Source organism: Nicotiana sylvestris, chromosome 9 (genome assembly GCF_000393655.2).
Source record: "Nicotiana sylvestris chromosome 9, ASM39365v2, whole genome shotgun sequence".
Lineage (NCBI taxonomy): Eukaryota > Viridiplantae > Streptophyta > Magnoliopsida > Solanales > Solanaceae > Nicotiana > Nicotiana sylvestris.
In genome coordinates, this window is record NC_091065.1 from 94227756 (window position 1) to 94245900 (window position 18145).

The 18145-nt window shown below is 38.7% G+C and overlaps 2 protein-coding genes across 2 annotated transcripts; one reads left to right on the forward strand and one right to left on the reverse strand.

Moving 5' to 3' along the window:
- The first annotated feature begins 830 nt into the window (after positions 1–830).
- On the forward strand, positions 831–1292 carry LOC138877930 (uncharacterized). Its single transcript, XM_070157575.1, has one exon. The coding sequence runs from the start codon at positions 831–833 to the stop codon at positions 1290–1292; it is 462 nt and encodes a 153-aa protein (XP_070013676.1).
- A 6130-nt stretch (positions 1293–7422) lies between these two features.
- On the reverse strand, positions 7423–8555 carry LOC138877931 (uncharacterized). The gene is made up of 2 exons (XM_070157576.1): positions 7879–8555; positions 7423–7561 (listed from the first exon to the last, which is right to left on the reverse strand). Exons 1-2 carry the CDS (start codon positions 8553–8555, stop codon positions 7423–7425), a joined length of 816 nt encoding a protein of 271 aa, XP_070013677.1.
- Between the last annotated feature and the right edge of the window lie 9590 nt (positions 8556–18145).

An 18145-nucleotide genomic window follows, 5' to 3' on the forward strand; every position in this document is an offset into this window, starting at 1 on the left:
TAATGAATCGGGTTTTCAAGCCATTTCTAGATATATTTGTAATTGTTTTCGTTGATGATATTCTGGTATATTCTCGATCAGAAGCAGAACATGAGGATCATTTACGTGTGGTGTTGCAGACTTTGAAAAATCAGAAATTATATGCTAAATTCTCCAAATGTGAATTTTGGTTGAATTCAGTGGCTTTCCTTGGACATATCGTTTCCGATGAAGGTATTAAGGTAGATGGTCAGAAAATTGAAGCAGTACAAAACATGCCTAGACCCACAACTCCTACGGAAGTTCGTAGTTTCTTGGGCTTAACTGGTTATTATCGGAGATTTGTTGAGAACTTCTCTTCTATTTCTGCTCCCATGAAAAAATTGACACACAAAGCCGTTAAGTTCTAATGGTCTGATGCATGTGAAAGGAGCTTTCATGAGTTGAAGAAACGCTTAACATCAGCACCTGTTCTAGCACTTCCTGAAGGATCTGAAGGTTATGTGGTATATTGTGATGCATCCAGGGTTGGATTGGGATGTGTTCTAATATAGCATGGAAAAGTTATTGCATATGCTTCGAGGCAGTTGCGGAAGCACGAACACAATTATCCGACTCATGATATTGAGTTAGCAGCCGTTATATTTGCCTTGAAAATATGGCGTGATTATCTTTATGGTGTTCATGTGGATATCTATACAAATCACAAAAGTTTACAATATATATTTAAGCAGAAAGACTTGAACTTGAGATAAAGGAGATGGCTTGAATTGCTGAAAGACTATGATGTGGATATTTTGTACCATTCGGGCAAAGCAAATGTGCTAGCTGATGCATTGAGTCACAAATCCATGGGCAGCTTGAAGCATGTAGAAGTTGGGAAATTAGAAATGACTAAGGAGATATATCGATTGGCTAACCTGAGTGTGCGACTACATGATACAGGTGACCAGGGTGTAGTAGTTCAAAATATTGCGGGGTCATCACTGGTAGCTGAGGTAGAAATGCATCAATTTGAGGATCCAGAGTTAGTCAAAATTAAAGAGAGCATCCCTTTTCAGAAGAAGCAGTTGTTCGAGCAATCTGATGATAGAATTCTAAAATATAAAGGCCGATGGTGTGTACCTAATGTTGGGGAGCTTCGTAAGCAAATTATGACAGAGATGTACCAGTCTCGATACTCAGTTCATCCTGGTTCAACCAAAATGTATCATGATCTTCGCCAGCTATACTGGTGGAACGACATGAAGAAAGATATAGTCACATTTGTGGCTCAGTGTCCCAACTGCCAGCAGGTTAAAGCTGAACACTAGAAACCTGGAGGGCTACTTCAAAATATTGAGATTCCAGCTTGGAAATGGGAATCGATTAATATGGATTTCATTACAGGATTGCCCAATTCTTGCCGTAAGTTCAATTCTATTTGGGTCATTGTGGATAGGCTGGCGAAATCAGCTCACTTTCTCCCAGTTAGGACCACATATTCAGCTGAAGACAATGCGAGCCTGTATATCAAGGAAATAGTTCGGCTACATGGAGTTCCGTTTTCTATTATATCTGACAGAGGTGTCCAATTTACAGCTAATTTTTGGAGGTCTTTTCAAGAAGGTTTGGGTACCCTTGTTAACCTTAGTATAACATTTCATCCGCAGACCGACGGACAAGCCGAACGCACTATTCAGACACTCGAAGATATGTTGCAAGCTTGTGTCTTAGACTTCAAGGGAAGTTGGGAAGATCATTTACCGCTTATTGAGTTTGCCTACAATAACAGTTATCACGTCGATATTCAGATGGCACCTTATGAGGCACTATATGGGAGGAAATGCAGATCTCCTATTGGCTGGTTTGATGTTGGCGAGACAAAGTTGCTAGGACCTAAATTGGTACAACAAGCTATAGAAAAGGTAAAGTTGATCCAGGAAAGGTTGCGTACAACTCAAAGTCGATAGAAATCATATTCAGATAACCGACGTCGAGACTTGAAATTTGATGTGGGAGACTGGGTATTCTTGAAAGTGTCGCCTATGAAGGGTGTAATGAGATTTGGTAAGAAAGGAAAACTTAGCCCTAGATATGTTGGGCCATATCAGATTGTTCAGAGAATTGGGCGAGTAGCCTACAAACTTGACCGGCCACCAGAATTAGAAGCAATCCATCCGGTATTTCACATTTCCATGCTTTGGAAATTCTTAGGTGATCCTTCTTGCATCAGCCCTATTGAGGATATTGAAGTTTCCGAGAACTTGTCATATGAAGAAATACCTGTTGCCATTCTTGACCGTCAAATCCGTAAGCTACGGACTAAAGAGGTAGCCTCAGTAAAAGTACTTTGGAGGAGCAATAATGTAGAGGAAATGACATGGGAGGCCGAGGAGGACATGAAGTCCAGATACCCTCATTTATTTGAGTCTTCAGGTGATATGCTTGAGACAAATATGGCAGGTGTTGCACATATATCAACCAGTGACAGTTGAGGTAATTATGTTATGGCTAACCTTCTTATTATCATTATTGTATAAGTAAATGGTCGTGTGAGGCCAAGTTGATGTTATTATTATGATGTGTAGCCCTGTGTTGCCTTAGATATGTATGTTTGGGCTGATGACAGGTTTTGGATATTCCTATTTATAGGGGAAACTCTGGCGAAATTTTAAAAAAAAAATAAAAATTCAGAAGTTAGGTTAACCGTTAACATTCGAGGACGAATGTTCTTAAGGAGGGGAGAATGTTACACCTTGTGTATTCGGCGTTATCATGCGGTAAATGGGCTAATTCGATAGGAAGATAATTTCTATGAGATATTTAAATGATGCGATAGTTATACGTTAAGATTGGAAGTCATTTGAGTTGTGATTAAAAATTCGACAAAGATCGCGCGCAAGTTACGGGTTTAAATTTCACTGGAATTTGGATAAAATGTTGATGAGCTTTTATCTCAATATACTGGGATTTATGGTGTGTTCTACCTACCAAATCGAAGGTCTATGAGTCTAGTTTCCAACGCAATAAACCATTTGTTAATACGACTTCGGAGTAGAGATATATTAACATTTTCGTACAGGGGTGCACACTGTTACGGGAACAGTGTGCCTAGTCGGGTTTAGTCAAAATTTCTTTATTTAAGTCAATTTTTAAAACAGAACCCCTGCGTTTTATCCTCTCCAAAACAGAACCAAAAACCTAGGGATTTCCTCTCAAACTTCTCCCATCCATCTAGCCAAGCATAACAACAATTTAGTCATCCTCAAGATGGAGAACACCATGGTAGCTTCGGAATCGTGAATTCTTCGGTGTTTCACTTTTCATAGCAAGACTCCGCCTTGAAGTAATTTCGAATTTTGAGTAATTCTGGTCACATAAGGTATGATTTAACTTCCTCTTTGATCTTTGTAAACTTCTACCATAAGAATTCTTAAGAAATAGTGGAAACCTCTATAGAAATATTCTTGATTTTTTTAAGAAACCTCTCTTAATATGGCTTGATTGTTGGGGCTGTTCTATATGATTTTATTGTGTTGTTTGGATCTGTGAAGACATGGATGGAATTCTGTTGATGAGGAGATGTAGTAAAGTAAAATTTGGTGGTGTGTTGGGGGGAAATTAATCTACAAAAGAGTCTACAAATTCATGGCCACAAGTTGTTCGCGTAAATGTCTAAATGAAGAATTATATAAGCTATGAGCTTGAATTTGATTTTGAATGGTTCGTATTATGTAGGAAATCATTTCTAAGGCTTTCGAGGTCTAAGAAATAGTATATAACTCCATCGACAAGGTATGTAGGGCTTTCGCTATACTTTTCGGCATGACTAGAATTCGAATAAATGTTTATCGAATTGTTTCGTCGGATTCGAGTTATTTCACCTTCAACTTATAAAGATGCTTAGACCTGATCCTTTCTCATAGAGTGCTTACTTCAGAAAAATATCTATGAATTCTCGGTTTTCCTTGTTCCTTGTTTAAAAAGAACTAGAGCCTTTTTACTCGTTCTCATTTCGACATTCATATAAATCATGAATAAGGAACACTTACTTCAAAGGTATTCATAATACATAACTCTCATGTTCTTAGTACTTGTTGGCTCGTAGTTGAAAATTAAATATTTTAGCAACAACCATGATAGTCGAGGAATAATGATGATAGGCCACTTCGACTCTTCTTAGAATACGTCTTTTAAGGTTGGTTTCGCATTGCACCTATATAATTCATGATTTAGTATATGTATGTATTTACTTTCATTACCGAGCCGCACTATAGACGGCCGGGTATGACACATATTGTGTAACCACTGATCAGTTTGGATTACCGAGCTTCATGTGGCCGGGTACGATTCTACCGAACCTTTATTATGGCCGGGTATGTTATGGATATTATAGCCCCACATAGGGATTTATTATTATATAATGTGATATATTATAAGTAGCGATAGTGAACGACGATTTCACGAGCATACATTTATATCCAGGTTGAATTTTAGTTTCCTACCGAGGCTAGTTTCAGAATTCAAATTGTCTTTATATCTCTTCTCTTGTTAATTACATTTTTCATGTTACACTTGTCGCCCTACATATTCAGTACATATTTCGTACTGACGCATTTTTATGCGCTGTGTTCATGCCCACAGGTTTGGCTAGACAGAGCGGCGTGCCTCCTCAGTAGGACCCCCAGGATCAGCGTTAGGTTTCGCACTCCACTTCTTCGAAGTTGCTGACTTTGAGTCCATAGATACTATTACAGATGTATATATGTGGTTTTGGGCATGTCGGGGGCTTTGTCCCGCCCTGTTGAGATTGTCTTACACTCTTAGAGGCTTGCAGACTAGCGGTCATTGTATATATATATTTTTTTTATCGCCCTATCGGCCTTCTGGATAGTTGTTATACTGTTGTTGCAGCATTGTTGGTATATATATATATATATATATATATATATATATATATATATATATATATATATATATATATATATGTGTGTGTGTGTGTGTGTGTGTGTGTGTGTGTGTGTGTGGTGTTGTGCTCTTCTGCCTGCAGGTTATTATATTTCAGATCATATCTCATGGTTGGTTCGCTCGGGCCTTCGGGCATCGGGTGCTAGCCACACCTCCCAAGGTTGGGGTGTGACACTAAAACACAAGTAAAAGAGAGCAAATAATAGGTTAAAATTCCTACTTATCATACAACATGAGGAGAAAAACCTTGGAAGAGGCCAAAACAGACATTCTTGACTTTGATGCCGAAATTTCTAGGGCCTGAGAGCTTGAGTTGGTTGCTAAATAATGGACTCCCGGCACAGTCTGATGCTTCTGGTTCTTCTGTTTCCGGTTCTGAGTATTCGAGAACTGAAGAGGAATCGAAGGATGATGATGCTAAAGACCAAACTGGGGAAAATATCGAGCCATCGGTGGATCCACCTACTTCTTCCGAGGGCACAAACATTTCTCTTCCTCCTAGTTCCTAAAATGCTGTAGTTTAGCTTTTATTTTCTTTTTCCCATTCTTTTAACTTTGCCATTTTTGTCACGTTTTTGTAAATAAAGATAAAAAAATTTCTCAAGTATTGTTTGAGTATTATTTTCATTTGAATATCCATGCAAGTATTTAATCTTTGCATTTGCTTCAGAATTTTGGGCACATTTTCATTTCGTGCTTTGCTATGCGTAGTTTCGAATGCATTTTCTTTGAAGTACTTTGATTCCGAGCATTATCCTTTTACATGAGGGTTTCTATAAGTGTTTTGTGCAAGTTTACTTTTGTATCTTTTTGTATACGTCTTTGGGTGCATTCTTTCCTCGAAGGTATTTTGATTTCGGACATAAATTCTTCCGAAACCAACCCTTTAACGTGAAGGTTTCATAATAGATGGCCCTCTTATGTTTACAGTGCTCTTGAAGAGGACGTCTCCTGTTCATTATGGCACTAGCATTTGAAGTACTTATTTAACTTTGAAATGACAAAGCTAGTTCATCGTTCAGACAAGAAACAAGATAAAAACAAAAGGATTTCAACAACAACAACAACAACAACCCAGTATAATCCCACAAGTGGGGTCTGGGGAGGGTAATATGTACGCAGACCTTACCCCTACCCCGAAGGGTAGAGAGGCTGTTTCCAGGAGACCCTCGGCTCAAAAAAGCAACAGGAGCCGATATATTAGTACCATAAAAATGCATAATAAAATAACAGCAATATAAGAGATATGAAATACAGAATACGAAATACGAAATAGATGGCTGGTATAGTAAAACTAGCAGGTAAAGCCCTGCATCAATAGACGACCAATGACATTCTTAGTCTAACTCCTAACTGGCTAGTCTCACTCTATTGTGCTGTAGAAATATTCACAACTTTCCCCTAACCTACAACCTTAATGCTCGACCTCCATAATTCCCTGTCAAGGGCCATGTCCTCAGTAATCCTAAGTCGCGCCATGTCCTGTCTGATCACCTCTCCCCAATACTTCTTAGGTCGCCCTCTACCTCTCCGCGTGCCCACTACAGCCAGTCGCTCACACCTCCTCACCGGTGCATCAGTGCTCCTCCTCTGAATGTGCCCGAACCATCTGAGTCTTACTTCCCGCATCTTGTCCTCCATGGGGGCCACGCCCACCTTCTCTCGAATATCTTCATTCCTAATCTTATCCATCCTTGTATGCCCGCACATCCACCTCAACATGGAAACTTTGTTTTGCTATCGAAGGTCTTATTGCTACTGTCTTCGTAGTATGTTTTCTATCATTGCCTCATTAAAAATCTTGCCAGAAAAACCCAATTAGGACAAAAACTGAACGAAGGGAAAAAGAGTGTAGCACACACTTATCGCTCGGATAATGTTCATCAGCAATATTATCTTTTGAGGTATGCCACGTTCCAATTGTTGGGAAACTTGTCTCCAATTTGGTTTTCCAACTCGTATGAGCCTTTCCTAGTAACAACTAAAATATGGTAGGGACCTTCCCACGTTGGCCCCAGCTTCCCCACATTAAGATCCCGGGTATTTTGGATTACTTTCCTCAAAACCAAATGTCCCATTTTGAAATAACGAAAATTGGCTCTTCGATTATAATATCGCTTCATTCGCTACTTTTGAGCTGCCATTCTTACACGCGCCAAGTCCCTGTATTCCTCGAGCAACTCCAAGCTTATTAACATTGCTTCATTGTTCGATTCTTCATCTGCCTGGAAATATCACAAGGTGGGTTCTCCTACTTCCACCGGGATTAGAGCTTCTGCACTGTACACAAGGGAAAAAAGAGTCTCTCCAGTGCTCGATTTGGCTGTTGTTCGGTAGGTCCATAGAACTCTGGGTAACTCTTCAGGCCAATTGCCTTTTACCGCTTCCAACCTTTTCTTGAGGTTTTGAATAATCACTTTGTTTGTTGACTCCTCTTGACCATTTGCGCTCGGATGATAAGATGAAGAGGTGATCCTCTTTATCTTCAAATCTTCAAGAAACTTTGTAATTTTTGCGCCAATAAACTATGGCCCATTGTCGCATGCTATCTCTTTTGGTATTCTGAATTTGCAAATTATATTTTCCCACAAGAAGTTGACCACTTCGCATTCTTCGATCTTCTGATAAGGACCTGCTTCGACCCATTTAGAAAAATAGTTAGTCAAAATTAAAAGAAACCTTACCTTTCCAGGAGCTGGTGGGAGCGGTCCGACGATGTCCATTCCCCATATTATGAATGGTCACAGGGACAGAATCGAATGTAAGGGTTCTTCCGATTGATATACTAGTGGTGCGTAGCATTGGCACTTATCACATTTTTGTACGAAGTTTTTGGTGTCTTGTTTCATGCGGGGCCAGTAATATCCTGCCTGAACTAATTTCAGCACCAAAGAATCTACACCTGAGTAATTGCGACATATCCCTTCATAGACTTCTCTCATGACATACGTAGACTCTGACGCTCCTAAGCACTGGGCCAACGAGCTTTGGAAGGATTTTCTATACAATTGGCCCTTCTTGAAGCAGTAACGTGCAGCTTTGACACGTAACACCCGTGATGCTTTGGGGTCTTTAGGAAACTTCCCATGCTCGAGATAGTAGATTATTTCATTTCTCCCGTCCCAGACCAAACTAGCCAAATTTATCTCATAGTAACCATCAGTATCCAAGACTGAGTTCATCAATTGTACTACCGTTCCTAATAACGATCCCTTGATCCCTGTCGATGAGCCCAAGTTTTCCAATGCATCTGCTTCCGTGTTATCCTCCCTCGGGATATGAGTAATTGACCACTCCCAGAATCGTGCCAACATAGCCTGGAACTGTACCATATATTGTTGCATACGTTCCTCTTTGTTGTCAAAGATCCCGTAGACCTGATTTGCCACCAGCTGTGAGTTGCATTTGATTTCAATGACCTCGAAATCAAGTCCCCATGCCAATTCGAGCCCTGCAATCAAAGCTTCATACTCTGTTTCATTATTAGTTAAAGGGACCGTTCTGATAACTTGCTTTAAAGTTTTCCCTGATGGCGTGATTAAGACTATTCCGAGACAGGACTCTTTTATGTTAGAAGCTCCATCTGTAACTAAGGTCCAAAACCCCGATGTCAATTCCGACACCATTAATGCCTTCTTGGTTGCCGGAGGCAAAAGTCCCGGACTGAAATTGGCCAGAAGTCAGCCAAGACTTGCGACTTAATTGCAGTCATCAGTTTATATTCTATATCGAATTTGGTCATTTTGACGGCCTATTTGGCCAACCCACCCGAGAGCTCTAGTTTATGAAGGATGTTCCACAAAGGGAAAGTAGTAACCACAACTATCGAGTGACACTGAACGTAGAGCCTTGGCTTTCGAACGACAACTGCGAGAGCTAAGGCCAGTTTTTCCAAATGTGGGTAGCGAGTTTCTGCTCCCGTTGAGTTTTTGCTAATGTAATAAATGGGAGTTCACCTTCATCTTCTCATACTAAAATTGCACTTACCATAACTTGTGAAACTGCGAGGTAGACTATCAATGTTTCTCCTTCTTTTGGTTTCGAGAGCAATGAAGGACTAGACAAGTACTTCTTCAAGTCCTTCAAGGCTTGCTGACACTTCGGTATCCATTTGAAATTATTTTTCCTTTTGAGCAATGCGAAGAAGCGATGAAATTTTTTCGATGATGGGGAAATGAACCTGCTAAAGTTGTTAATCTCCTTGTGAGCCTCTGGACTTATTTTAGATTTGAAAATTGATCTGGATATCCTCTATGGCCTTGATCTTGTCGGGGTTTAACTCAAGTCCCCTTTGTGAGACCAGGAATCCCAAAAACTTACCAGAACTGACCCAAATGTGCACTCATTGGGGTTAAGTTTCATGTTATGCTTCCTCAGAATGTCGAACATTTCTTGCAAATGCTTAAGGTAGTCACCTGCATTTAAAGACATAACGAGAATATCATCTATATATACTTATATAGTCTTTCCTATTTTCTTTTTGAACATCTTATTCAGGAGCAGTTGATAAGTGGCTGTGAGCACGTGATTTTTGCCTCACGAAAACTACTCCAAAATAAATCAAAAATAAAATTAATTTCTTTTAGTGTGCAATTTTAGAAATTGTGTTGCGTTTATTAATTGTTTGTGTTTTGTCCGTAAATGTTTGCTTTGTTATAATTAAACAAAATTAAAATAAAAATACATGTTTCATGCATATCTAGGATTTAATTATGCATTTAATAATTGAGTTAATTAAAATAAAATCACAAAAAATATGCATGTTTCACTATGTGATTAATATTTTGTCTATGTGTTAATAATTGTTAAAGGTTGATTAAATGTCTTGTAAAGTTAATTCTTGTTTTTATAATTTTAATTAGGATTTTAATAATTAAATTGGAAAATTTAAATTAGGAAATTGAAATGGATTCTGAACATTAAAAAATCGGGCCTGGACTGAAATCCAGGCCCAAACAAAATTTTTTAACCCTCCACAGCCCAATCCCAACACTCCCATGTCCGGTCCAATTCAAACAAACCAAATGACGGCGTTTGGTCATCCTTCATCAAGGGCCGTTGGATCAAATCCAACCAACGGTTGAGATCCTACAAACCTAACCCGTGATCCTTACCCGATCCAGTACCCGGTTCAACCCGTCCCCCCAACTTAAACCAAACGACATCGTTTGGTTAAGTGAATAGATCCTGGCCACTCATTCTACCTGATCTAACGGTCAGCATCAATCCACCCCGTCCCTATATAAGTCCAAATCCCTACCCCGACCCCCTAACTAAACACCCCCCTCTTCACTATTCATCATCTTCTCCGAAAGCACACCCCTAACCCTAGCCGCCCTAGCATCCCATCGCCTGAAACCCGGCGGCAACAATGCCGCCGGTCACCACCTTAACACCCCGGAACCCCCTGACCATCCTCTATCCAAATATGTTAGCCACTTGGCTCGAATCCTCCTGAAGGTTCTCGAATCTTCATTTGAAGATTCGAGCCAAACTCAGATCTAAACCAAACAGCCCCTAATTAACACCATAGCATCCTCTATCCATCCTCATCACGGATATGTTAGTTGCATGGCTCGAATCATACTGGAACTGCTCGAATCTTCATTTGAAGATTCGAATGAAACCTGACCCTATACCAACCTACCTCAAACTCACACCAGTTACCCACCTGACCTCCCTCGTGCCTAGAATACCATTGGTTTGATTCGAATCTGCCCAGAAGTGTTCGAATTTAAAATCCAAGAATCTGAAACCCTAAAAACTTTCACTCGTGGAATCTGTCCAATCCAAATGAGAGATTGAGGTCTAAGAGACTTTAATCGAGGTATTCTCAGTTGAGAATACTTCGAATAAAGTCTGTTCAGCCTCAAAAAGGTCCAAGTCCAAGTCGACCCTGTGTCCGTGTGAATTAAGGATTCAGAGGTATTTTTTCTACTTCTTTTTGTTTCCTACGTATGTATAGTTGTTTGTTTTAATAACCTGTGTAATTTTTCATATTTTTGTTTATTTAATTCTGTGATTCTGTCTCCTACCCGTCTACTTGATCAAAATGTGAATTGTTTCTGTTGGTTATGATTATTTACAATGTGTGTAATCGACTCGATTAAGTTCGTCGATTAGTTGTGTTATAAATCCTGTTTCTGAAAATGTTGATTGAAACAACCTGTTTTGGATGGATTATTTTGTTGTAATCAGTTGTTTCGTATTTGATAGTCAGTTGATTAATACTCGTTTGTAAATCAATAAGTCTGTCAAAATAAATGTTGTGTATATGTTGTTTCCTGAACATTAAGTTTCAGGGCATTGTCAGTATATTGACAATGCTCCTATGTTTGTTTGATCTTAGTTCAATGTTGAAGTTCAGTTTAACTTGTTATGTTGAATTCAGTATAATGTTGTTGTGATATTGGGTTTGAATTCAAGTTTACAGGGGTTGGGTAGATACAACTGGGTTAGGAAGTTGATTAGGATTGGTTCTAGCTGTTTAAATCAGAAGGATAATTAAGCCTGGACAGATTTTAAAATCTGTTTTGTAACAAATTTTAAAATCTGTTTTGTATCAGATTCTGAATTTTAGTTTAAAGACAGTAATAACATTAGGATTTCAGGGGCATTTCTGGGAATGAAACAGTAAAAAACAATGTTAGTGCTAATGTGTTGGAAGTGGAATGTTAGTGGCTTTTAATTTAATGGGATAATGGGAAACAAAAGGTAATGGAATGCTGGAAATCAGGAAAAGAGTCACTTAATGGGATTTAAAGTTTTTAAAAGCAGATTTTGGATATGATTTTCTGATTTTAAAAGAAAGAAGGGGTCCGGGCAGCACTTAAGAGAAGGGGGGCAGACCTGTATAAATACAGGGACAGACATTAGAAGAAAGGATCTGATTTTTAAGGCATTAGGGGAAGAAGGGAATTTTAAAAGAGAGATCAGATTTTAGAAAGAGAGATTTTGAGATAGATCAGATTTTTTTTAGAAGAGAGAGACAGAGAAAAATCTGAAAATAGAGAGAGATACATTGAGAAAAATCAGAAATAGAAAATCTGAAAAAAAGAGGAAGAAAACAGAAAAAGAAACAAAAAAGAGAACACACACACACACACATACAATCTGAAACAGACGTAGAAGAAGAAAAGAAAAATCAGAAACATTGTTTTCTGGAATCTGCCCGGGTCTGTTTATTGGTATTGTTTGGTTCAAATCTGAAATTTTTCTTAAAATTCCGTTACTGCTCGTCTGGTTTCACGGGTCTTGATCAAACCTGCTGAGTTACTGGTATATTCTATTGCTTTGTTACTGCTTCTACTGCTGAAATCTACTTCTTCTACCTTCAATTCCATGTACATATCTGTAAACTCATGTCTTGCAAAGCTTTCAACATGACAAATAAATGAAGCTCGAATTGTAATTCTGTCTTCAATACATTTGAGTTCGTTAGTTTAAATTTCAGCTTTGTTTCATGTTGATTAACTAGTAGTGAGTTCGACACAATAGCTATAAGTTAATTGTCTTATTTTGAAATTCGTATAAAAGTTTTGTAATAATGTTATCTATTTCGAAATCTCATTAGTGTAGTTGAATTGTCAAAATAGGGAACATGGCAGAAAGATGGCCATTATTTAAACTTTATGGTATTGTTAGTTAGGTATAAAATAATATGGAAAATATCAAGGAAAAATACATTATTAGTCTATTTTGTTAGTTAGTTAGTTGTTGTTTAAAGCTAGGTGATGTTGGTTGCATTTTGTTATATTATGGCATAACAATGGTTATGTTTACAATCAATAGTGGAAAGTCGCATTAGTAAAATCCGGTATGTTCATAATGTCAAAAATATGGCGAATAGTGTTGTATGCAATATCATTTTATTAAGTCAACAGGTAGATTTGTTCTCTTTCTTAATAACAAAGGGCCTAGGAATTTTACAATGCGAAAGTTAGCGTTTTCCAATAGTTCGCATAGGTTGAGAATAGAAATCGTTTCGATTATGTATATCCCAAACTCAATCATAAGTAGAATTAACTAAAATAGTCATGCATATCGGATTAAGAACAAGCGATGTAGAAGTAGATTAGATTTATAACGTGTAACAATTTTAAGAGTGCAAAAATAGCATTCGTTGCAAAAAGAATAATGAGAATTCTTCGAAAATATCATTTCCTTTCAAGAATTGATTTTTTTTAGTTTCATACGCTATTCACATTTTTAGTATACATATGTTGTATTTACTAAAAAATAGTGTTAATCATATGTTTATTCTTATCTTTAAATTTGAATAGCTTGGAGGAATGTAATTAATACGCGAAAAATATAATCAGCGATCAACATTTAATAAATTGTGAATTCTTTTCAAAGAATTTAAGGGCATCTCAAAAATGGGAATTTCTCATGATTTTCACATAAAAATGTATGAATATAATAAACAATTTGTGGAAAATCCATAATACCATTACGAATATTTTGCGCGATTAGGGATGCGTTCGCGTAACCTGATTATATTTTTAAAAAATAAATTCGGATTATGCGTTCGCGCAACTTCGAGCTAATATTTAATAAAAGGGATTTCTCCAAGGATGTTAAAATAATTTCATATAACCCGAGATGTGTAGTTCACTGTTTAATCATACAAGGGCGACGGTGTTCTTAATTTTATTTCTAACTTCGAACGTATGATTTTTTTTATAATAAAAAAAATATTATCAACCTTTTGTGTACATGTATGCGTGGCACGATTCTCTGCAGTTATAAAAGGTATATAATACGAATATACGTACTTGTAATTCGTTTATATAATTGTAAACAATAAACAGAAGCGGTAATAAAATCAAGTAGCAAGAAAAAGGGTATTTAGTAAAATCAAGATAATTAAGCCAAGAATAAAAACAGTTGAGCGACCGTGCTAGAACCACGGAATTCGGAAATGCCTAACACCTTCTTCCGGATTAACAGAATTCCTTACTCAGGATTTCTGGTTCGCAGAATAACAAACAGAGTCATATTCTCCTCGATTCAGGGATTAAAACTGGTGACTTGGGACGCCTTAAAATTCCCAGGTGGCGACTCTGAAACAAATAAACAAATCACGTTTCGACTGTCCTTTAATTGGAGAAAACTCCCTACGCACCCTAGCGGGGGCGGAAATAGGAGGTGTGACAGCTCTAGCGACTCTGCTGGGGAGAAAAGTGGTGTAACCTGTAACCCAGAACCACTGGTTCAGGGTTTAAAGAATTCGAGCTTAAAATAACTGTGATAATTGGCTTTATTTACTATATGATTTTCAACTGTTTATATGCTTAATATGCTAAATGTTGCTTTTTACCGCTTTAATATTATTTGAATTGTGAATATATACAACTGCTACGAAACCCCCTTCTTTCTGAGTCTTCTAAATTTATGGTGCACATGTGCGCGTGGCCCACCTTTCTGTTAAAGTCATACCAAATAAGACGAAGTTGGGACAAGTAACTAGGCCGGGTAGACTTTCGTGCTCCCGGTACGTTGCCCCCACTTTGGCTCAAACTGTTCGTTTGGGTAAGCCAGGTTTAGAACAATATGCCTCAGGTTTTTACCTAGAATAACTCAGCCATGTACTGGATCCCTAGTAGGAACGTCTATTTGCATCATGTACATCTGACCTTGGAGACTCAACACAGGGGTTGGGTCTGTCTAGGACAGGTGAACCCGAAATAAAAAGACCATCCCGATGCATCCTACTTGCTACCTGTGCATTCATTTGCCTCGAATATGCTTGTTGACCAGCTTAATTGAAATCATTGTGAGAACCGAGGAATAAAATGGGTTGTTTTAAGAAATTCCCAAAAGAAAATTAGTTTTAAATCTTGAAATAAAGGTGTTTAATAAATAAAAAATTGAAAATGATTTTTTTAGTGTATATTTTCAAAATGAGTCTTGACTTTATTAAAATTAAATTTCAGATACAAAATGAGCACCACACAAAACCCCCCATCCACGAATACAGACGAGTTTCTATTTCAGCTTCAAATGTGGTGGTATGAATTAGGCGAAGATGGTCAAAAATGGGTCGTCAAGCATTTGGGAAATCTCACGGATATTATGAAAGTTAAACCCCGTGATGATCTGATTGCGGCGTTAGTAACTTTTTGGGACCCTGTTCACAATGTCTTTCGTTTCTCTGATTTCGAGCTTACTCCTACATTAGAGGAGATAGCTGGATATGCTGGTTTTGACGGAAGTCTAAGAAATCAAAACCTGATATTCACAAAGGCTCCCTCGGTACATCGATTCTTCGGTCTTCTGAACATCAGCAGTCAAATCAGGAAAAGCAATGTCATCAATGGATGTTGTTCTTTCAACTTCTTGTATTCAAGGTTCGGAAAGCCAGATGGATTTGAAATTCATGAGAAAGGCCTTACTAACAAGCAAAACAAAGACACCTGGCAGATTCACCGTCACTTCGCCTTCATAGTGGCTTTTCTAGGAATCATGGTCTTCCCAAACAAAGAGCGAACAATTGATATTCGCACGGCAAAAGTTGTACAGGTCCTCACCACCAAGGAAAATCACACCCTTGTCCCAATCATTCTCTCAAACATTTATCGGGCGTTGACTTTATGTAAATCAGGAGCAAAAGTCTTCGAATGATGCAAAATTTTGTTGCAAATGTGGGTGATTGAACATCTCCAACAACAGCCCAAGATCATACATTATGGGCCAAGCAATGATAATTTCATCGAGAGTTATGAGGAGAGAATGAAAGATTATAAGTCCCCAGAAGGGATAGAAGCCTGGGTATCTCATCTAAGGGCTTTAACGGCGAATCAAATTGAGTGGACTTTGGGATGGCTCCCGATGAAGGAAGTGATACACATGTCAACCTCAAGTAGTTATTTGCTACTATTGGGATTGAGAAGCATCCAACCATATGCGCCGCTAAGAGTCCTAAGACAACTAGGGAGATACCAAGTAGTTCCTGATGATGAAGATTTGAGTATGCAAGTAATCGAATTACACCCTGAAGCCACTATTCCCGAGGCTCTAATTCAGCAGATGTGGAATGGATGTCGATACTTGAAAAGTGATACTCAAGTCCCAGACACTACAAGGGGTGAAATAAATCCTGGGTATGCAAGGTGGTTTGAGAAACGGTCTCGCATGGATGATGTACCAGAAACCGAGCTAAGTAGGCCAACAAAAAGACCCCATGTTCAAAACTTTAATGATAAAATCCAAGAGCGGTTGATTTGGGGAGAAAAGAAAAAAGGGTACAAAGCAACTATCCATGCCCTAAAGGAAAATCTGAGGAGCCTCAGTCTGGAGAAGGATTTGCAAGCACAAGAAGCCGAAGGCGAGAAGAAGAGTCTAGCTTGTGAGAAGGAAAATCTTCATGCTCGATTTCAAAAAATGAAAAAGGCTTCTGAAACACCAATGAGGAGTTGGAAGGATCAAAAAACCATCGCCAATCTTTTTGAAAGAATGCAAGATTATGATTCCATTCTTGCTAAAAACGAAAGGGCGTTGAGCAAAGCAAAAGAAAGAATCCAACAATTAAACGAAGAAGCCAGATCTAATAAGGAACGCCAAGTAAGGCAATCCGAAGAAGACAGGGCACAATTCAAGAAGGAAAAAGACCATTGGATACGATCAGAAGACCAACTTCGTGCACAACTGGAAGAGGCAAGAAGATACAACAGAGAACATCAACAAGAGGACATCGACAGAGAAAGAGTGCAGGCAAGATTAGAGCAGGCCAGACTCCGAGCTCTATTAGAGTCAGCTCTAGATCGTGAAGACCATGTCAGAGATATAGCCACCACTCGCCAGCAGCAATTGCAGAACCAAGACCAACGTCTCCAAGATTTCAGGGCACAAATCCACGACCTGGCGGTCTACACCTCTCAAAGTTATGTAAACTGCCAAGGAATGGATTATGAAAGATTTACAGAGCATGCACCCATTTTTGCCCGTCATCTAGCAATGGAGTTGGAAAGGATGTATCGTACGCTGGGAGGTCATCCAGGTCAAGCCCCACATTGAGCAGATAATCCAATGATTGACAACAAAAGTGGAAAGTGGGGCATGTTGTGAGATGTTAAGAGTTGTATCTTTTATTTTGATTTGAGTGTGTGTGTTTCAAACCATTTCTTATAAAGGTTTTCAAATGTAATGTCTGTTCCATCTTTGTATAATAAATAAAAGTGTTTGCCTTACGTCCGAACTACGCAAGGTCTGATTCATGCGGGGGCATGATACGTAGGCAATCTCTATAAGATTCGACCACCACAATAAAAAAAAAGAGGATATATAAAAAATAAAATAACAATAAAAATAAAAATTTCAAGAAAACTGGGATGATACAAGCAACCGAGCAAATGCATAATAGAAAGGGATTATTTGTCTAGGAGCATTGCATCTCAACGTGTAATTATATATGTGTTAAACTCTCAAAACTAACAAGTTTGTTCATTTCCAGAATTCAAGCAGTTAGTTTCTCTAAAGAGTATACTGGCATATTATCATTATCACACGAGATCAAAAGGACCAATACCCGAAAGTATGTCTATCCCAGATGTTGACACATGTATTGAGCTAGAGGAGATGGATGTCGGGAAAAATGAAAGAAGAGATGTTTAAACTCAAGCAGCAAATGGCTGAAATGTACCAGGCCTGGTCTACAGGGCAGTCACCCCCATCTTACCCAACTAACCCTGCTCCATCAATGGCCCAAACTCAGGATAATCTTACCACTGAATTATCCCCAAATTTCCCCATCTACCAACACTACCGAGGCACCACCTCTCAGACACCGCAGTCTCCACCTCCGAAACCAGTTCCATACTTTCCTCCACCTGTGACTCCTGTTTTCGTAGCACCTCCCCCGGCTACATTCCACAAATCTCCTAGTGAGCCCATATTCCAGGCCCAGGACAATCAATACTACCCCCCGGAGCCCACCTTCAAGGCCTCCAAAATCCATTCAACTATTCCTCGTTTTGACCTCCCAACCGAAAGTGACAAACCCGTCAAAAATGCTGAACAAGAAGAGATGTTCAGAAAGGTCAAAAGCCTAGAACAATCGTTCCGAGACATGCGAGGGTTAGGAGGACAGGTCAGTGTGGCCTACAAAGATTTATGCTTATTCCCAAATGTGCAATTGCCAGTTGGCTTCAAGTTGCCCAAATTTGACCTATATAATGGGCACGGCGACCCAGTAGCCCACTTAAGGGGTTTCTGT